The 18,585-nt window shown below is 58.5% G+C and overlaps 9 protein-coding genes across 9 annotated transcripts in view; 4 read left to right on the top strand and 5 right to left on the bottom strand.

Moving 5' to 3' along the window:
- SDRG_07422 (hypothetical protein) overlaps nt 1-313 on the bottom strand; it is a gene marked incomplete at its 3' end in the record, with an annotated part of 460 nt that extends 147 nt beyond the window's left edge. Inside the window, exon 1 of the mRNA XM_008613255.1 lies at nt 6-313. Within this exon, the coding sequence (XP_008611477.1) occupies nt 6-295 (290 nt within the window). The 5' untranslated portion in view covers nt 296-313. The remainder of the gene's footprint in view (nt 1-5) is intronic.
- Nucleotides 314-914: 601 nt separating this feature from the next.
- Nucleotides 915-3,870, bottom strand: SDRG_07421 (hypothetical protein). The gene is made up of 13 exons (XM_008613254.1): nt 3,268-3,870; nt 2,891-3,221; nt 2,529-2,837; nt 2,305-2,484; nt 2,132-2,255; nt 1,957-2,090; nt 1,875-1,913; nt 1,770-1,823; nt 1,661-1,723; nt 1,574-1,612; nt 1,424-1,521; nt 1,241-1,376; nt 915-1,191 (listed from the first exon to the last, which is right to left on the bottom strand). Exons 1-13 carry the CDS (start codon nt 3,594-3,596, stop codon nt 1,009-1,011), a joined length of 2,019 nt encoding a protein of 672 aa, XP_008611476.1. The 5' UTR covers nt 3,597-3,870; the 3' UTR covers nt 915-1,008.
- A 413-nt stretch (nt 3,871-4,283) lies between these two features.
- Nucleotides 4,284-5,435, bottom strand: SDRG_07420 (hypothetical protein). The gene is made up of 6 exons (XM_008613253.1): nt 5,341-5,435; nt 5,198-5,294; nt 5,009-5,150; nt 4,698-4,963; nt 4,553-4,647; nt 4,284-4,505 (listed from the first exon to the last, which is right to left on the bottom strand). The coding sequence occupies exons 1-6, from the start codon at nt 5,430-5,432 to the stop codon at nt 4,388-4,390; spliced, it is 810 nt and encodes a 269-aa protein (XP_008611475.1). The 5' UTR covers nt 5,433-5,435; the 3' UTR covers nt 4,284-4,387.
- A 669-nt stretch (nt 5,436-6,104) lies between these two features.
- On the top strand, nt 6,105-7,899 carry SDRG_07419 (hypothetical protein; the record flags this gene model as incomplete). The annotated part of the gene is made up of 4 exons (XM_008613252.1): nt 6,105-6,248; nt 6,294-6,671; nt 6,726-7,532; nt 7,585-7,899. 4 exons carry the CDS (start codon nt 6,105-6,107, stop codon nt 7,897-7,899), a joined length of 1,644 nt encoding a protein of 547 aa, XP_008611474.1.
- Nucleotides 7,900-7,910: 11 nt separating this feature from the next.
- Nucleotides 7,911-8,368, bottom strand: SDRG_07418 (hypothetical protein). The gene has a single exon (XM_008613251.1). It carries the CDS (start codon nt 8,326-8,328, stop codon nt 7,972-7,974), a length of 357 nt encoding a protein of 118 aa, XP_008611473.1. The 5' UTR covers nt 8,329-8,368; the 3' UTR covers nt 7,911-7,971.
- Nucleotides 8,369-9,442: 1,074 nt separating this feature from the next.
- On the top strand, nt 9,443-10,563 carry SDRG_07417 (hypothetical protein). The gene has a single exon (XM_008613250.1). It carries the CDS (start codon nt 9,479-9,481, stop codon nt 10,481-10,483), a length of 1,005 nt encoding a protein of 334 aa, XP_008611472.1. The 5' UTR covers nt 9,443-9,478; the 3' UTR covers nt 10,484-10,563.
- A 365-nt stretch (nt 10,564-10,928) lies between these two features.
- SDRG_07416 (hypothetical protein) lies at nt 10,929-14,939 on the top strand. Its single transcript, XM_008613249.1, has 7 exons — nt 10,929-12,027; nt 12,077-12,272; nt 12,340-12,502; nt 12,554-12,904; nt 12,953-13,011; nt 13,061-13,216; nt 13,273-14,939. The coding sequence occupies exons 1-7, from the start codon at nt 10,949-10,951 to the stop codon at nt 14,878-14,880; spliced, it is 3,612 nt and encodes a 1,203-aa protein (XP_008611471.1). The 5' UTR covers nt 10,929-10,948; the 3' UTR covers nt 14,881-14,939.
- A 209-nt stretch (nt 14,940-15,148) lies between these two features.
- Nucleotides 15,149-16,630, top strand: SDRG_07415 (hypothetical protein). The gene has a single exon (XM_008613248.1). It carries the CDS (start codon nt 15,217-15,219, stop codon nt 16,561-16,563), a length of 1,347 nt encoding a protein of 448 aa, XP_008611470.1. The 5' UTR covers nt 15,149-15,216; the 3' UTR covers nt 16,564-16,630.
- A 7-nt stretch (nt 16,631-16,637) lies between these two features.
- SDRG_07414 (hypothetical protein) lies at nt 16,638-18,519 on the bottom strand (the record flags this gene model as incomplete). Its single annotated transcript, XM_008613247.1, has 10 exons — nt 18,386-18,519; nt 18,224-18,337; nt 18,046-18,179; nt 17,733-17,995; nt 17,520-17,687; nt 17,379-17,476; nt 17,166-17,328; nt 17,052-17,118; nt 16,902-17,005; nt 16,638-16,852 (listed from the first exon to the last, which is right to left on the bottom strand). Exons 1-10 carry the CDS (start codon nt 18,473-18,475, stop codon nt 16,638-16,640), a joined length of 1,416 nt encoding a protein of 471 aa, XP_008611469.1. The 5' UTR covers nt 18,476-18,519.
- Between the last annotated feature and the right edge of the window lie 66 nt (nt 18,520-18,585).

Here is an 18,585-nt window from a genome sequence, read left to right as displayed (position 1 = left end):
TGCACGGAAACGACTCGGTGTAAAACTCGGACCGGGCGCCCGTGAACGACACTTGCTTGGCGCCATCGGCGCACGCCAGCGACAGTGTCGCTGCATCGGGCAACGCGATCGACGTGAAATGCACCGAGAGGTAGCTCGCACCATCGCGATGGATGGTGTGGTTGAAGGGGCCGCTGTGGTCCCCGCGAAGGCTCAGCGGGACGGGATACCCAATCTGGAACGGCTGGGGCGACGCCAGCACCGAGGCCGTAAGGCCGGCGACAAGGGTCGAGATGAGCTTGGATGCTGCGAGCATGCGTACTCTCGAGCGAAATGCAAAGTGGTGTGGCATCGCAACTGGTGCAACCTGTCGTGTGTAACTCGGTCACGCACGAGATCCGCTGTGAGATGGTCACAATAGGCGAAGGTATTCGCTTACAAAACACAATTTGTGCATCCAATCAAGCGCTTTGAACTTGACATTGCAAGATGGTCGTGGCTGGGTATACTTGAATAGGCCAATATCGCGTAAAGTATGCTGGCCACGTGGGAATGATCTGAGAAGATCTGAGTTTGCAGCGCTGCCGTAGAAAGGCGCCGTTTGTCGTTCCCCTTTTCCGATGCTGGCACCATCACGAATGGTAGAGCGTTTGACAATGCTTCAGTTGCACTCAGGATGACACGTGTGCGGGTGACTTTGATTCGTTCAAGAGGCTGCGTGGCCTCTGTCGGCGTTACACAGTCCGCCGTCGCGTTTGGGTGTCGGCACGCGCCGTCCATGAGCCTCCTAGGTGCACCCACTCTGTACATATCTCGGTACTGGTATGACAGTATCCTCGTATCGGCGCCTTTCCTCCGCCGGTACTAGCGATTGCAATAACCTGGCACGCGCCAATTGTTGCGCAAATGGCTCTGCGACGATGTAGAAAGGACGTCGTACTCGCACTGCAGAACGCTACGACGCGTGATGCTCCGATATGTTTGCCTCTATTTCATTCGCCAGTGTCGCAGTCGCCCTTTGGCGCTCGATTATTCCTCCATGTTGGTATCTTGTGTCGAGCCGGACTGCACTGGACTCTCGTTCAGGACCGAGTCCTGCGTGGGCGCCGCGTTTGGGGGCGTCATGAGCTCCGGCATCGGGCTCGTCACCGACGTGGCGAATGCCGTCGCCTCTTCCACCGCCGACTTCATGATCGTCATGTAGCGCGCGGCCTGCACCGAGAGCCGCTGATGAGTTCTCGAGACCGATGCATGTGGCTACCTTGTTTTCGGCCATATCGAGCTTCGTCGTCGCTGCGGCCAATTGTTCTTGGACAGCGCGGAATTTTTCAAACATTTCATTGTGTCCCGAGATGATGCGATCGTAGTCGCTCAACGAAACCATTTCCTGGGACGGACTGGGCACATTACTATCGTGAGAAAGTGGAAAGAGCTCTTATCGTACTCGATGACGGTGCTTTGGGACGTGTCCAGCTTGATGCGCGCGTGGCCCGTGATGCCAATGTACCGGTGGTGGTCGCGGTCCTTGTTGCCTTCAATGGTCTATGATTGCATGCGTCGACGTGAGATGTGCACTGTCAGCAGTAGTATCTACCCTCTTGGCCGCGAGCAGTCGATCCTGAAGGTCGGCGCGCTACGTCATCGACGCGTGAGACGTCATACATCCTGTGTTTGCGCCTACTTCGTCCAAGAGACTTTGGTTGCGAAGGCGAAGCGAATTGACTTCGACCTCCAGCTGTCCATTCTATGACGGTCACAATAGTCCCCCGTCATTGCAGCGACAAGGATACCTGCTTCATGAGCGACAGGACCATCGCATCCTGCTTCTGGCGGTGCTCTTCCATCTAGTCGCCACCAAATCAGACCTTCAACATGTCATACGAATCAGAATTTACACTGCGTAGCTGCTCGGTGAGGTTCTTGTTGACAGCATTCTACACAGCAGGCTCAGATGGAGGCAGGGTCCTCACAAGCTACCATGTCGTCGTTCGAAGTCCGTGGCATGGCCGAGACGGGGGGCACAGGGTGGCCGTCGGTCGGGGGCCGTGTCTTGGCCCCCATGGCATCGCTCGTTCGGGATCGCGTCGCCGGTCGATGGCTCTCCGTAGCGTCTATCGCATGCTTTAGATGCTTGCGTGGTGCAGCTACGTACCGATGGATCGCTTGCGCTTGGACCCTTGCGACGGCGTTGGCGCTTGCGCGATCGCGCGGATGGTGCCAATGTACACGGCAGTGTCAAAGTTGCCACCGACTCGCCCGCCGACGCAGAGGATCGTCTAATGAACGACTTTGTGTGAGCGCGAAGAGGCGACAATGGCACAGTACGTCGGGGGTAACGGAGACGAAGGTGGCGCCGCTGCGATCGGAAGGCACGACACCGTCCGTGGTGATGGGGGAAAAAGCACACTGTGACGGTGCTCGCACCGTGCCTGCAATGGCGCCGCCATTTCCGCGTTTGGACATGACCCCCGAGAAACTGAGAAAGCCATCCGGGACCGACACCATCTAGAGGCAGTTTGACTTGAACGAACTAGGCTATCATCCCGTACGCTGTGGCGGAGGCGGTGGGTGCTATCGTTGTGGAGGCCCATCTCAAAGGGTAGCGAGAGTTCCGCCCACGAGTCCGAGCGCAGGTCGTACTCGTACGTGTGACTAAACACCGTCGTCTTGGTCGACGCTCGAGGTTGCGACAAGTCGGTTTGCGAATAGAGCTGCGACAACGGGCTCGCGAGTGTAAACTTTGACGGGCCAATGCCACCGTGCAAAATCACCTTGTGTGGGCCAAACGGTACCATGCCTGCAAACGCACGCCCGGACGGGCGGTAGCTGGACGCCGCCAGGTGCTGAAACGACTCGGTCTACAAACGACCATTTGAGTCGCCTTGACACACGAGAAGAGGAATGCACGGACGCTCGGGTCGAAGAGCATGCAGTCGTTGTAGTAGGTGCTCCCGTCGGCGTTTTGCCCACCAAAGAGGAAGATGCGGCCGTCCTCCAAGAGGACGCTCGCGTGGCCCACGCGCGGCGGGATGTCTACTCGCACCGCGTCACTGGTTGCGACGTCGGCCCACGTAATCGTGCGCAGATCGGGCCCGACCATGAATTTTTTGACCTCAAAGCCCGACATGTCGGCAAACCTTGGAATGCGTTTCGAGTCCATTGGTGTCGCTGCTTGCTCGCGCGCAACGAGGCGGTTGCCAAAGACGTAGACGGTGTTGCCAACCGCGTGCATCGAATGGAACCTACCGATGACGTCCGTCAATTGTACTACAATATGCGACGAGGTACCGGTGGAAAGCCTGCAAATCTTGGCGGATCGTCGTGAGAGGCGTCCAGTGTGCAGCGCGCGCAAACTCGGTCGCGGTGTTGTCCTGCGCGCTGGGCACGTCGGACGAGAGCGTGAGCAGCCACGCATCGTAAAAGTTTAGGCTCTCGCCGCGCCCGCCGTAGACCACGACGGTGTCCGAAGAGAGTTTGGCGGCCGCGTGGCCGAAGCGCTCAGCGGGGGTACGCGGCACCTCCTGAGGTGACGACGCGGCGGGAGCTGGCGGCACCGACGGGCCTGACGGCGTCGCCATCTCCCACTCGACCTTGTACCGAGGCGGGTTGAGCGTCATCGTGGCTTGGCGGCTTTGCACTTTGAAGCGCAAGGCGCCATGTAATTCGTTTGGCCAATCAACGGCGCGAATGCGTGGAAATCAAAGAGTGATGATCTTGGGAGACTAAAAACACGCCATTTTGCCAGGCGGCAGGCCGCCGCCACGTGCCCGCGCTTGGAATCGCATGGCATGATGAGCGACGCTCCTTCACACGACGCGTCGTATGCAGTACGAGATTCGTGATCGGACCATGCACAGACTGGGTGGCCAAAGTGGTCAGGTTACCCTTGTCCATACAAAGGCAAAGTGAACACGGTGGTAGGTTTGTGGTTAGCCCGCCATTACGGAGGCGTGGCGGGAGAGAGCATTTCTTCTTCGCAAACCAGCATGTCGATGTCCAACCGAAGTTATCGTGGCGCCGTAGATATGTTGCTCTACTTTGGATGCACGCGGAGAGGCAGACGCCCTGCATTCGAGTCGTATTGGTGCTCTCCACGTGACAACGGACAGCCCTCCATGCACTTCAAAAAAGGTTTAACTCCGTTTATAAACAAACCCTTGTGCTCATGAACTTCAACTTATCCGCCTGCATAACTGTGCTGAGCTGGTCACCATACCTCCCCGAAAGAGCTGTGCCATGAGGATCCAATACGCTGTCTACATGTATGTGGTCAAAGGTATAGAAGAGATGCATCTCTTATACACCCTCGATGTAGTGTACCCCGCTGGCCACAATCTCCGCGCAAGCTCCAAACCAGCATACGAATGTTAGTGGTCGAGGTCGCACTAAAGTCTCCACTTGTTGCAGTTTAGTACAGCGCGTACGTCATGACGGGGTAGAGCTCTTCGGGAAAGCCTTCTTGGCGCTCGTCGGCGAGGAGCGTCAGATTTGCTTGCCGAAAAATGCTCTTGTAGTACGCGGCCGACCTGCAAGCGAGGTGAGGTGGTGAACATAGTTTCGAAACTCGATGTACCGCGTCACGCTGCTGTCGTCTTCGTCGAGTTCGTACGGCGAGCCATCGACGATGATGTTTTCCTTGATGCAGATGACACCGCCCGGCCGCAGCGCCTAGCAATGCCATGCATTTTATAGAAGACATGTACAGGTGGCGATCGAACCTGCTGACACCGCTGGAGAAACGTGATAAAGTCGAGATCCATCAAGTGCGGACAGACCCATTGACACCAAATGAGGTCGTAGCTGCTGGGCGACGGGTCAAAGTCCTGCATGCCCATGCACAAAAGCGTCTCCACGCGGTGCTTTTCAGCGCCAATGTAGCGAGGCGCGGCCTTGAGAAGGCGCGGGCTTTGCTCGAGCAAGTCGACGGACGCAAAGAGGGGAAGGAGCAGGTGCTTGACGACGCGTCCGATGCCACCACCGCAGTCTATACTGCATTCGTACGATTAAAAGAGAGAATATGGTATTGCACCGATGGCACGATCGCGCTTGAAGGCAGGGCGCAGCGCCTGGACGCGCGCCAAAAACGCAGTCGAGCCTTCGACGTCGACAGGCGAAATGTACCCGTAGCCGCCCAAGACGCCACCGACGTCTGGCGGGCAGTTCTCTTCGTCCTTATGCAAACGTATAGGATGCTACTACTTGAGAGAGGACCAAGTACCTCCCAGTAGTCGGCGCCTTGTGTGTACCACGCGGCGGGCTTGGTCGCGTCGTCCTTGATGTCGGCGAGCTTGGTCGTCCACATGTCGTAGACCGAGCTAGCCAATGACCATTAAGGAAATGCCAGACGATCCAAGGACCTACGAGAACTCGAGGTGGAAGTCGAGGCCGACACCGTCCAAGTCGGCTTGGACTTGCGCCGACACGCGCTTGAGCTCGTCCCAGTCGATCGGCATGATGATGCACCAGTAAAATGAGCTCGCCCAATCCCGTGCATTTCCATAAATGAGTTTTTATAACCGATTATGAACGAGCGATATTTCGTGCACAACTTCGTCGTCGTCCTCGAGATAAAACGGCGTGTCATGTTTTCCCGATAAGAGTGAGACGCCCGCTGCGGTGTTGTAAGACAGGCCCCGAACCCCGCCTTGATCGTCAACCATTTCAGTTGGGGCAGTTTAAATGACTGGTCACATCGACCCGCTTTGTCGTGGCTGCACAGAATGGTTCATCCCACGCATGATGACGTGGCGCGCTCTTGACGCAGCACTTGACATGCATTTCCGATCGATTTGAGGCTGCTTCCGACCGCGACGCATCAACCATTTCTCAACACAAGGCCGCTGAGATCTTATTTGCACTGTGTGCACGAAAGGCTTTCCGCGGACAGTTGGCAAAATTGCTTCGGCCGCATCCCTTGTACTGTGAAAGTCTCTCACAGTCGACCGCGTGTACTCGCATATCTCTGCTGCGCAACAAGCAATGCCTTGTCGAGCTGGCGTTGTATTGGCACATCGCTGTCGACTTGTCGCTTAGGAGAACTCGCTCTTAAAAAGGCAACCGCTTTTGGCGCGCTATTTTTAGCAGCGCGACTATCATGCCACGTCAAGTGTAAATTCGGCGCGAGCATGTATACGCTGCGGAACCTCCTCCAAGACTGCAGCGGCAAGATGACGCGGACGTCGTGCGCCGCCGAGAAGAAGAAGGAGACTCTCGAAGAGGTCTGGGTCGCGCTCAATGCGTGGGTCGAAGCGCGGTACCAAGAGGGCAAGGTACATGCGCTTTTTCTCGTCTGCCACATTACCCTCCACGCGTAGGGCGTGCACATTGCGCCGTTTGGCAAGATCAGCTGGGAGACGCTCACGATTGGCCGCAACACGCGCAAGGTCCGGCCCATATTTATGCTCAACGACACGTTCGGGAAGACGTATGGCCTCCAGTACAAGAAGCGCGTGACCGTCCCGATCGTGGCGGCGATTGAAGACATCAACTTTACCAAACTCGCCATCAAATTCTCCAAAAACCTCACAAAAGACACGGTGTTTTGCGGCGTCCGAGACCTCTTGCACAAGATCGGCGAAGTCGCGTCGACGGGCGCGCAAATGACGATCGAAATGACGATTGGCAAAATCGTTGCCAAGAACCGCGCGATTCACATGCTCTTTGACCCGACGCAGTTTCCGAAAGCGCTCGAGGTACCATCTTGTCGTGTCGCCCATGGACGATGTATGTAAATGAATGGCGTGTAGAACATTGCGACCGCGTCCGTGGCGTCCGGGTGTCCGTCCGTCATTGGCGACCTCGCCGACTTTGACTTGAAACTCGAAGACTGCAACCAAGCCGAGGAGGCCGGCGGCATCCTTCTGTCGCCGGAACGCCCTCCGCAACCCTCGTCGACGACACCGCGAACACCGCGAACGCCGCGCCCGCCGCTGTCTGGCCGCGACCCTATCTCGCCCCGGCATGGGTTTGAGCAGCCCACAAGCATGACCCAGCTGCGGTCGCCCCGCCCCGCGTCGCGCAACGGTGTGGGCTATATGAGTGCGGAGACGCCGTCCAAGGACTGCACGACGATGCTCTTGTCGCCACCCCAAGTGCGCCAGCACATTGCGTACAAGGAGCCGTCGTTCGACTTTTCGTTCAAGGACGCGATCAATAGGGAGCTCGACCGGTCGGGCGTCGAGTTGCCCGAGGCCGGCCGCCCCGTCTCGGTCGCCGACGCGGCGTACGAGCGCCACATGCTCCGCGTCGAGAAGGAGGTCGAGGCCGAGGCCCAGCACGCAATGGACATTCATCGACACCACATGCGCGACCTTGAGGAGATCGCTACCGAGAAGCGGTCCAAGCGCCAGAGCGCGGAGAAGCTCCAAGACGAGATCCGCGACCAGATGTTCGAGTCGATGAAGAACAAGGAGATCGCGCGGCGCTCGGAGCATGGGACCGACCCGACCGAGAACACGTTCATCTCGCACAGCCACCTCTCGCGGCTCGGCTTCAACAGCCCCGAGACGCACAAGCGCGTCCAGGGCGACATGCACTACTATTTACACGAGCAGGTATGGATCTCGAAGCCACGACGACGATGCCAAGATGATTCGATGGCTTTAGATGAATGCCAAGGAGAAGGCGCGGCGGGACGCGCGGGAGAAGGCGCTGCTGGAAGACAAGCTCTTCCTCGAGAAGCTTCAGCGGGACATTGAGCAGGACCGCGAGTTTTCGGCCGCCGAGCAGGAGCGGCAGCGCAAAGCGCTCACGCAGGCGTGGGAGAAGGACCACTCGATCAAGGTCGCGCTGCAGCAGAGCCGCAAGGTCATGAACGATCGCATCAAAGGCGCGATCGCACCGTCAGCGCTCCGGCACATCAAGGCCGACGACAAGCCCGACTTCTCCGTGGGCTTTGATATGCGCTCGACCGCCAAGTAGCACGCATGTAGTAAGGACGGGTCAACCCAATATTGAATATTCATCGCTCGCGTGGTCGCTTGTGTGCATCTCCTACGCCTCGTCTTCTTCCTCGCCTTCCTCGTCGTCGTCGTCGTCCTGCATCTCGCGCTCCATCTTCTCCCGGAGGATCTGCACGATAGCGTTCTGTGTTCGGCGCTCGAGCTTCTTCATCTGCTTCTCCAGGCTGCGCTCGAGGTCCCACGTCGGCTTCTTGGGCGCGATCGCGACGACCTCGTCCTCAGGCTCGGGGTCGGCGACGGCCGCCGGTTCGTCAGCCACGGGCGTCTCGACCTCTTCGACCTGCTTGACAGGAACAGCGACGACCTCTTCGGTAGTGGCGCCGCCATTCTCCTTGCGCGCGCGGGCCTCGCGGATGGCCTTGAGGCGCTTCGCCCGGTCGTTGTCCATCGCTTCCGTGGGATGGTAAGTACTGTCCGGATATTATTCCGGATAAACCATGCAATTTGCGATCTTGGAGGGCCACATCCGCTGTGGACGCCTCGTGTGATGGAAGAGGACGCCGTTAGCTGCTATCGTTAGCTGTTTGCTTCACGCTCCATGGATAGCCAAGTTAACCTCCAGATGTGGCACGCTCGTAGTGTGGCAGACGAAGTTTGGATTTGGACTGCAACTTGAGACGCTAAAATGCACTCCTCTCCCCTGGCCCCAGCATGGACACTCTCAATGCACCCAAGGCGGCGGAGATACTTGGTGTTCAATCGTTGCACTTGCTTCCCAACCAGCCGGTCCTTGTGACCATGGGTCCATGAGTGACCCTTGTCGATACCGAGAACAAGAATCGGCTATATTCTAAGTGCAGGTCTTGTAACATTATGCACGGCCTGCAAGACGATACTCGTGTTGAAGTGGTTGGATACATAGCCCACACACAGAGCCAGAAATGCATGAAGCTGCCATGGAAGAGCTGCCAGGTATACGGTGTGATCCCAACTCGCGCTGCATTGCCGTGTTGGCTGGGCGGGCAAGTACATACGTCTTCGATGGGCTGTCTGAGCTTGGAGCAAAGTATGATTCGCACGGCAACTCTTGCGTCTAGTCCCATGCTCCAAGGCCGAGGCGGCTCGGGCGTGGCCGCTTCGTGGCACGCGCAGCGCGAAGCTACACGTGGGCGCTCGCTGATTCGCTAAAATGCGAACGGCATGTCGCGGCAACTAATTTCTCGCCCAGTCATTGGACCAACGAATCCCTCGCGACACCAACCTATTTTGCTTCTTCTACACCTGCGTGTCTGTAAAACCCCTTTATAGCAACATTTCTTTTCTTAAAGCAAGGTTTTGGGATGGACTCGGCGCCTGGCTTTGTTGAAGCGCAGTATGACAGTTTCTTCCCAACGGGCAGAAGATGCAGAATGCAGGTGGACAGAAATAGATGAAATTCTTTATTTTCTCCCATTTGCTTACAAATGCCAAGATAGTATAGAATTTGGCTCATTTTATTTGATGCCCACCGACGATTCTCGAACGTTTATTTTATGATTTAATCTTTGTATGCAATGGCTCTTGCCGGATCATTTGTGAATTTACTCACCCCCAGCAAGATGAACCAGCAGCGCATGACCGCCATCAAGGTCGGCTACAAGGGCGAGATCCACCGCGTCCGCGTCGACCTCGCGGCCTTCGCCTTCGCCGACCTCGAAGCGCTCTTCCGCGAGACCTTCAAGCTCGAAGCTGGCAGCTTTGTCATCCAGTACAAGGACAACGAGAACGACTGCCTCCATGTGGGCTCGGCCTCGGAGTTCGAGGAGGCGTGCAACGTCTTCCTCTCGTCGGGCGATGCGGTCAAGAGCCTTCGCTTTATGGCCGTGCCGACCATGGAGGCGGCCTTCCACGACAACGTCGCCGACCCGATCTTGAAGATTATCGAGTCGCTTGTCGAGAGCTTGCACCAGGCCATGGAGAAGGTCAAGAGCGAGCAGTGGAAGCAGCGCAGCGCCGAACTTGCGACCAAGGCGCAGGAGACGGCCCAGGCCACGGGCGTTGTCCTCAACGAGAAGATGCAGCAGACGGGCGTCGTCATCAACAAGGCCTACCACAAGACGGTCGAGGAGTCGAAGGTCGCCTTTGAAGCCGCCAAGAAGAGCCTCAACGAGATCGAGTTTGAGCACTTGAAGAAGAGCCTGAACGAAATCGACTTCGACCGCCTCGTCAAGGACACGTCGGACGGCGTCAAGTCTGCTGCCGACACGATTGCCGCGTACGCCAACCAGCTCGTGGAGGAAATCCAGCAGCTCAAGGAGAAGACTGCGACGCCCGTGGCTGCCCCCGTCGTCGCCGAAGCCGAAGTCGAGATCGCTGAAGTTACGGTCGAGGCGCCGGTCGTCGCCGAAGAGCAGGTCGAGGCCGAATGGGAGCAGGTTGTCGAGGAAGCCCCCGTGGTTGTCGAAGCTGCCCCTGAGCCCAGCGCCGAAGAGCTTAAGTGGGCCGCGCAGCTCGTCCTCATCCGCGAGGTCTTCCCGGACGTCGACGCTGTCCGCGCCACTGCGCTCCTGGAGGCTGCCAAGGGCGACGTGAACGTTGTCTTGAACAGCCTCTTTGAGATGTAAGCAGCGAGCCATGCGATCGCCCGCGTCCTATATCTAATTTCATTTTAAGATGAGTCTATCAATGCCCACACATAGTACAATCTGGGGTGCTCGTCAACGCGCCCGCGGCGATCGATGGCTGGTCTTGTTGGTCTCGTGAGGACGTATCTAGAAGAAGACCGTCATTCCAAAGCATAGGAAAGAAGGGCAAGCAAGACCAAATCCAGTTGAATTCCCTTAAACAAATACATGCTCCCGGGGCACGCGCTGGACTGACGAATCTCAACCCAGGTCTCGTCTGGAGCAACCAGCGATCGCACTAAACGTTGTATCTGCGCAGCACCAGAATCGATGCTTGCTGACGCCTTGTCGGAGGTGTCCCATCCACGACGCACCACGGTCTTGGATTCCGTGCAGAAGTCGAGGGTGATCGGTCGGACCCCGGGGCACCGATCAAACTTGTAAAATTGGTTCCGGCCCGAGGCAATGACGACGGACGCGAGCGGCAAGGCGATCTCGGGATGGCTCTTCCGGCGCACGACGACGGGCTTCTTCAACATGAAGGGCACGGGCGACTGGGGCCGCGTGTGGTGCGAGTTTGAGTACGCGACCGGCGTTTTCTCCGTGTACCTCGACGGGCAGAAGCACCGCCGGCTCTTGAGCTGGAAGATGCTGCAGTGCTCGATCCAGCACGTGCGCAACGACGGCCGGTACTGCATCGAGCTCGAGTTTGTCCAGCAAAAGAAGAAGGAGACGCTGTCGTCGGCGCCGGAAAGCCACGACATTGAGTGGTGGTTTGACGTGCTCACCACGTCCAAGCTCGCGCTCGCCGAGGGCCGCGTGCCCAACCCGCGCCTCCTCGTCCGCACGCCACCGACGTCGCTGCCCGTCAAGATCGCGCCCGAGTACGAGAAGCGCGGGAAGGCGCGGACGCCGGCCAAGCCCGCGCTCCGCCGTCGCCAGCCGCGCCTCGCGACCAACCTCTCGCGCTTTGAGCGCATCACGGTCTACGAGACGCAGACGCACTTTTACGTCGTGGGCTCGGACCGCACGTACTCGCGCTTCCGCCTCTTCTCGCTCGACCGCCTCGAGGATGCACCGTCGTCACTCGACGCGATCTTCAAGGAAGACCCGGCGGTCTACAGCTGGGAAGAGATGGAGGCGCTCTTGCAAGGCCTCGACACGGAGGCGCGGGCGGCGACCAAGTACGGCCTCGTGCGCGCCTTCTCGGCCGTCGCGATCGTTGGTTTTATCAAGTTTCTGCAAGGCTACTACCTCATCGTGGTCACGCAGCGCCGCAAGATTGGGTGCATTGGCGGCCACTTCATCTACGCGATCCAGGCGACACAGTGCCTCCCGATTCGCCGCCCAAAGTCGGACGGATCGTCCTGGACGTGGGTCTCGCGCTGGCTCAACCCGAGCCCGATCGAGGACGCGGAGGCGCGGTACCTCGGGCTCTTCCACTTTGTGGACTTGACCAAGGACTTTTACTACAGCTACACGTACGACCTCACGCACACGCTGCAGCACAACATGACGACGGACCAGACCAAGTCGCTCGACATGTATGCATGCCATGATTTGCCATCGTACATGAGATTGACGATGGACTAGGTTTGAGTGGAACCACCACCTCAACAAGGAGTTTACGGCGGCATTATCGTCGCCCGCGAGCGCCGAGTGGGTCCAGCCGCTCCTCCTTGGCTTTTACGAGCAGCGCAAGTGCTCGCTCTTTGGTCGACTCATTTCGGTGATCGTGCTCGCGCGGCGATCGCGCCATTTCGCCGGCACGCGCTACCTCAAACGCGGCGTACGTAGCCAATCAGCACGAGCCCTTTGAATCTGTCAGGCTGACAGCATATTTGGATCTTATCTAGATTGCCGACACGGGCAAGGTTGCCAACGACGTCGAAACCGAGCAGATCATTGAGGACGAAAACACTCATGGCAAGTTCAGCGCGTTCGTCCAGTACCGTGGGTCGATCCCGATTTTCTGGGCCCAAGAGACGAGCGTGACGATCCCGAAACCACCGATCCAGCGTACAAGCTTTCTTATTCCCTGGACTTATCGCTGAGTGCTTGTATTTGTAGTCAACCGCGTTGACCCGTCGTACGCCGCGACCCAAGCCCACTTTGTGGACCTCTTTGAGCGCTACGGGTCGCCGACGCTGGTGCTCAACCTCGTCAAGCAGCACGAGAAGGTCCAGCGCGAAATGATTGTCGGCACGGGCTTCAAGAGCGCGGTCGAGTACATCAACACGTTCATTCCGCAAGAGCACAAGCTGCGCTACGTCGCGCTTGACTACTCGCGCCTGAGCAAGATGCGCGTCGAGCAAGGCTCCCGCGTCGAAGCCGTGCGCCAAGCGCTCGACAAGGTCGGCACGTGGGCCCTCGATCAAACAGGCTTTTTCTGCTCGGCCCCCAAGCGCCACCTGGGCTCGGGTACGATATCGCGTCCGTATCGCCGTTCATAATGGTCGATTTGACTAGGGGCCAACAAGCGCACGGCCCGTCGCGCGTCGCCCGCGCGGCCCCCGTCCTCCTATGGCGTACGAACATATCTGGTCATTGCCACTGGATGCGAGACTTTGTGTGTAGCCGGTACCACCCGTGTCGACGGGCGAGGCGCGACCGTCCAGTCCGACGATCCCGCGCGACTCCGGCGACTGGCTCGAGCAGCACGGCGTGCTTCGCACCAACTGCATCGACTGCCTCGACCGCACCAACGTCGCCCAATTCAGCGTCGCGATGCGGGTACCTCGGCTCGAAAATCCGGCCAACTTCAAAAACTCACAAGCGCTTGCGCGTAGGCCCTCGGCCAACAGCTCTATGCGATGGGCATCCGCAACACGCCGCACCTTGAGACGTCGTCGCCGATCTTGGCCGAGCTCACGCGCATGTTCGGGCGCATGGGCGACATCATCTCGATGCAGTACGGCGGGTCGGAGGCCAATAAGAAGGTGGCGCCATCAAAAGATACGATCAAGCACTGGGAGCTGCTCACGTCGATTCGTCGCTACTACAGCAACGCGTTTACGGACATGGCCAAGCAGGACGCGATCAACCTCTTCCTTGGCAACTTTGTGCCGCGGGCGTCCGAGCCGCCGCTCTGGGAACTCGAGAGCGACTACTACCTGCACAATTTTCAGGTCGAGCGGCCGTTGGCGCTGCCCGACATGGGCCCGTTCCACCGCATCCACAACCTCGTCGCGCTCAAGCGCAGCCTTGGTCCGAGCTCCAAGGCCGAGTACCTCCGCCTCCGCGCGTCGCTGCTCAACGAGACGTGGTGGAAGTCGGCGGTCGAGGCGTTTGACGCGCCAAAGTTCTTTACGGACAAGCTCCTCCTCCCGAGCCCCGCGCATGGCGACGGCAAGCCGCTGCTGATGCGCAAGAGCAGCGCGACGAGCTCGGCCGTGCTCGAAGACTCGACCATCTCCGAAAAGTCGCTCTTGTGGATGCAGACGCAAGACAAGGAAGAGTTCTTTTCGTTTGACGCGGCGCTCGCGTCGTCGTTCATGCTGCCGATCGCGATGAAGGAGCACGACCCGCACACGTTCTCCACGCCGCCGCCACCGTCGTCGTCGTCAAGCGTCCAAATCGGATCGAGTAGCCTCACGCGCCAAGTGCGCTCCATGTCGGCACCAGAGGAGACGCTCCAAGATGTCTCGAGCGGCTCGTCGCTCAAGCGCAGCCTCAGCAACATGCGGCTGCAAGAGCTGCTTCGGAAAGAGAGTAGCACGCTTGACGATGCCAAGGCCGCGCTCTTGCTGCCCCCGATGCTCGACGCGCCGCCGCTCGACATTGAAGAGTACGCGGCTTCGCGCGGCCTCAAGCGCGTGTACGTGGGCACGGCCATGGGCGCGTCGTCGTCCGACCCGATCTACGACCGGTACGTCGAGTCGGGCGAGAGCCTCTCGTTCTGGGAGAAGGAGGCGAAGAACGTCAAGTCGGACTTTATCCTGTATCTCCGCGATGCCTCGATCGACGTCGATGATGTCGGCGCCGTGTTTGAAGCCGCGGTTCGGGGCGGCTGTACGTACAAGATCCAGTCGGGCGTCTACGCGGGCTTGGAGCAGCACGTCAAGGCGCGCGGGCTCCTCTCCAAGAAATTTTTCAAAAACGAAAAGGACCGCCAATTCATCTGCAACGCGCTCGACGAAGCGCAGCTCTGCGAGATGCACCCGGCGCCCCCGTCCGACATGGAGCTCTACGCGTCGTTCTTTGACGAAGTGACGCCGCTCTTGCCGCGCCTCGTCGTTGGCGACCACTCGATTGCGTCCTCGGGCTTTGAGTTGGACGCGACCCTCGAGGCTGAGAAGCTCAAGGCCGGCAGCGTCGTCGAAGAGTTCATCGATTGCAACGCGGTCAGCGACGACGTCCGCAAGAGCATGGCGACGCTTGTCTTTGTCAAAAAGTAGGCAATCGACTGAAATATATATTGATGGATTGCATTCAAGTACAACCACCTACTAACTGAGTCGATCTCGGGGAGTCCATCACCGAACGCTTCCACAGCGTTCAAGCTGGTGCGAGACTCGAAACTAGTCGGTCGCTCGATGTCGTCACGCGGAACTCTAGTCGTTCAATCGAGTCAAACGCAAGCCATTGGACGAGTCGCTCAGTTAGTCGATCTCTCCATTTCACGTGGAACTCGAGTCGTTTATTCAAGTCGAACACTAGTCGAACGCTAGTCGTTGGAATAGTTGGTCAGTTAGTCATTGCCCAGTGTATCTTTGCCAAGCGACGCCGCCACCATGTCCTTCCGCGAGTTGCGCAACCTGACCGAGATGATGCGGGCGCTGGGGTACCCGCGGCCCGTCTCGGTCGAGAACTTCCGGACGCCCAACTTTGAGCTCGTGTCGGACCTCCTCTACTGGATGGCGAAAAAGTACGACCCGAGCTCGAGCGTCACGGAGGAGATCGACACGGAGGAAGACCGCATTACGTTCCTGACTTCGGTCACGTCCGAGTTCTTCAACAAGGCGCGCATCCGCCTCAACCCCAAGAAGCTGTATGCGGCCGACGGCTTTGCGGTGAAAGAGCTCCTCAAGGTCGCCAAGGTGCTCTACGAAGCGTCGCGCATCGACCCGTCGAGCCTCGAGACCGACGACGACGAGGTCTCGACCAAGAGCCTCCTCGGCTCCAAGCTCAAGGACGCCAAGGCCACGCGCGCCCTCTCGGCCGAGATTACTGACTGCGGTGCCAAGCTCTTTGACCTGCTCGAGAACGAACTCGACGTCCGTGAGGCGCGCTCGAATGCGCTTCGGTTCCTCGACACGGTCTCGTCCAACCTCGAGGCGACGGCCGAGCACAAGTTTCTCGAAAAGTCCATCAAGGAGCTCATCGCAGGCGTCTCTGAGAACGTCGAGAGCATGGAGCGGCAGTGCGCCGAGCTCGACGCGGAAGAGAAGGCGCTGAGCGCCAAGATCAAGAAAGCCCAAGGCGACCTCGAGCGCAGCGAGAAGCGACTCAAGTCGCTCCAGAACGTCCGCCCAGCGTTCATGGACGAGTACGAGAAGCTCGAGAAGGAGCTGGAGCGCCAGTATGCGATCTACTGCGAGCGCTTCCGCAACCTCGACTACCTCCAGCGCGAGCTCGACTTGCACAACGACCGCGAGCTCAAGAAGCTGCAAGAGAACGACCGGACGCTCAAGAAGATGCAGAAAAAGTTCCGCGACGACGAACTCGCGATTTTGCGCGGCGAACAAGAGGAGCCCGGCGACGCGCCACTGCCGAGCTCCGACCACGACGCCAAGAGCAACCAGCAGCAGCAGAGCTCGATGGCCAAGGTGAGCAAGGACCAACCCGACGGTCGGCGCAAGAGCAAGGCGAATGCCAATGTCAACTCGTCCGAAAGCGAAGACGAAAGTGAAGACGACGAGAGTGAAGACGACGACACGCCCGCCGTCGTTGCCAAGTCGTCGGCAACGGCCAAAGCGGCCAAAGGGTCAGAAGACGACGAGAGCGAGGACGAAGTTTCGGTCGCCGACTCGATCGACAACGACGACGAGTCCGGCTCAGGCTCGGAGGTCGAGTCGAACGGATCCAAGTCCGGCTCGGGCGCGTCCGAGTCGGGTTCTGACTCGGACCCTGACTTTTAGAGCTCAACGATATATAGCATGTAACTCTGTGAATAACGAGGTTATACAGATTTGTGTACAGTCGACACGAGCGATTATGCGAGGGACATCGACGCTTTGGTCGCATGGTTGACTATCGTAGACCAGTTGCCCGGGTACAGAACGATGCCCGTGAGCGTCAGCGCCGAGAAGGAGACACCCGCTGCAAGACCGACCCAAAGACCGGCGACCCCCACAGCGTAGTAGAGCCCGAGAAGAGCCGCCAGCGGTACGCCCACCACATAGTAGGCAAAGAGGCTGACGTAAACACCTAGTCGCACCATGTACAATAACGTCATGGCCGCGTGCGACAGTGGTACCGAGATGCTGCTTGCCCATGGCGCGTAGAATGCCCTTGGCCGTGCAGTTGACGCCATCGAGCACCTCGAAGATCGCGAGCACCAGCAGCGTGTCCTGCGCTTGTCTACGAGCATATTCTTGAAATGTCAATATATCAACGCAGTGTCTACGCAATCGTTGTCGGGTCGTTGACGATCCAGGTTGGGATGTATGCCCGTGCCGCCACGAGTCCAAGAGCTACGCGAGATGCGGTGATACATCCATACAGAGGGTGCGTGACGTACCGACGAACACGCCGGTGGCTGCAGTGAGCGCGAGCCCGAGCGTCGACATGTGCTTGGCGTGCGCAACGTTGTCGGCGCCAATCAACTGCCCGACGCGGACGCCCGTGGCCACCGAGACCCCGAGAAAGATACTGTAGACCGATGACGAGACGTTGGCGACGATCTAGACGAGCCAATGGTGAGCAGGATACATACATGAGACGCGCGTTGTACGGCGTGAACACTAATGGCCACGGCAGGATGGACGAGCATGCCCGCGAGGAGCGCCATGAGCTCGAACGCCCACCATTCCATGAGCATCATCGCCATGCCTAACACAATAGTAGCTACGCTGTTGCATCGCAATATGCATACCTGCGGCCCCGAGCTGCAAAAAGGCAGGCGCATGCATGCTTGCTTGGCGCCAGCTCGTGGTGTCCAGTGCCCAGGATTGGTGCGCGGACGAGACGCAGAGGTACAGAAGCGTGAGAAGAGCGAGGCTCCAGTTGGAGACGAGCCAAGCAAATGCCGCGCCGTAGAAACCTTCGTCACTCGTTATCGAGATAGCATTTAGTGGCTTGGACGTACCCAAGGGCGAGTGGTAGCAAAAGAGATACGCGAGCGCAACGTAGATGCCATTGCTGAGGAGAGCAATGTGCACCATTGGTGACGCAATGTTTTGTGCCTGCAGCGTGCGCTTTACGAGCTCATACAGATAGAGCCCAGGAAGCCCCAAGATCGTGATGCGGGAGTAGGTGCCAGCGAAGGAAGCCACTCTGGCGTCCTGGCCAAGCGTCTCGAGGACAACTTGAGCGTTGACATTGATGAGTACCATCAACACATATGCAGCTCTACACATATATGAGCGGCTGTCGACAAAAGCGATAGAGTGCAAGGGTACCCGACGACGAGCACACCCGTGCGCAGGTGGAGCCCGAGCAGCTCAGACTTCTTGGCGCCAACGGCTTGGGAACACAGTGTATCCATGGCCGAGATGAGACCATTCCCGACCGAAATCCCCGTCACTGCAGTGAGCTATTGTACATCTCAGAACGTATAGATCCTTCTTGGCGGTGTACCATTGTCGAGAGGGCAGCGGCGCTAACGTAGTCTTGGACGTCTGCCATGTCGAGGTGGCCAACAATGGCTAGTGCCAGCAGCGTTGGAAGACTCTCCAGCACAAACGTCGCCATCTACGCTCGTCAGTTTCTAACAATTCGATTGGACGAGCGATATGTTACCAAGGGCAGCGCCATGCGCATCACACCGAGTCCTTCGGCCCAGGCATTGAAGGTAGGATGCAGCAGCGGCGTCGACTCGATTGTTGACATGGCAGCGCGTTGTAGTGTGCCTGCTAAAGATCGCACTCGGTGACTTCTACGCGTTGCCTTATGTCCACGCGCACAGTTCGCGGAATGGTGCGCGTGGTGTTGCGGCTGCG

The sequence above is a fragment of the Saprolegnia diclina genome, assembly GCF_000281045.1.
Source record: "Saprolegnia diclina VS20 unplaced genomic scaffold supercont1.21, whole genome shotgun sequence".
NCBI classification, from domain to species: Eukaryota; Oomycota; class Saprolegniomycetes; order Saprolegniales; family Saprolegniaceae; genus Saprolegnia; species Saprolegnia diclina.
Note: the sequence above shows the minus strand (reverse complement) of the source record. Positions and strands in the feature narration are given on the sequence as shown.

Coding starts and splice junctions, on each gene's coding strand:
- SDRG_07421 (XM_008613254.1), bottom strand. CDS start 3,596: ATGACGCTCAACCCGCCTCGGTACAAGGTCGAGTGGGAGATGGCGACG. Junction 1,724..1,769: donor TCCTGTCGCTCATGAAGCAG/GTATCCTTGTCG, acceptor TGACCGTCATAG/AATGGACAGCTGGAGGTCGA. Junction 1,377..1,423: donor TCCCAAAGCACCGTCATCGA/GTACGATAAGAG, acceptor TAATGTGCCCAG/TCCGTCCCAGGAAATGGTTT.
- SDRG_07420 (XM_008613253.1), bottom strand. CDS start 5,432: ATGCCGATCGACTGGGACGAGCTCAAGCGCGTGTCGGCGCAAGTCCAA. Junction 5,295..5,340: donor GACTTCCACCTCGAGTTCTC/GTAGGTCCTTGG, acceptor GTCATTGGCTAG/CTCGGTCTACGACATGTGGA. Junction 4,506..4,552: donor GACGACAGCAGCGTGACGCG/GTACATCGAGTT, acceptor CCTCGCTTGCAG/GTCGGCCGCGTACTACAAGA.
- SDRG_07418 (XM_008613251.1), bottom strand. CDS start 8,328: ATGGACAACGACCGGGCGAAGCGCCTCAAGGCCATCCGCGAGGCCCGC.
- SDRG_07417 (XM_008613250.1), top strand. CDS start 9,479: ATGAACCAGCAGCGCATGACCGCCATCAAGGTCGGCTACAAGGGCGAG.
- SDRG_07416 (XM_008613249.1), top strand. CDS start 10,949: ATGACGACGGACGCGAGCGGCAAGGCGATCTCGGGATGGCTCTTCCGG. Junction 12,028..12,076: donor CAGACCAAGTCGCTCGACAT/GTATGCATGCCA, acceptor ACGATGGACTAG/GTTTGAGTGGAACCACCACC. Junction 12,905..12,952: donor CAAGCGCCACCTGGGCTCGG/GTACGATATCGC, acceptor CGATTTGACTAG/GGGCCAACAAGCGCACGGCC.
- SDRG_07415 (XM_008613248.1), top strand. CDS start 15,217: ATGTCCTTCCGCGAGTTGCGCAACCTGACCGAGATGATGCGGGCGCTG.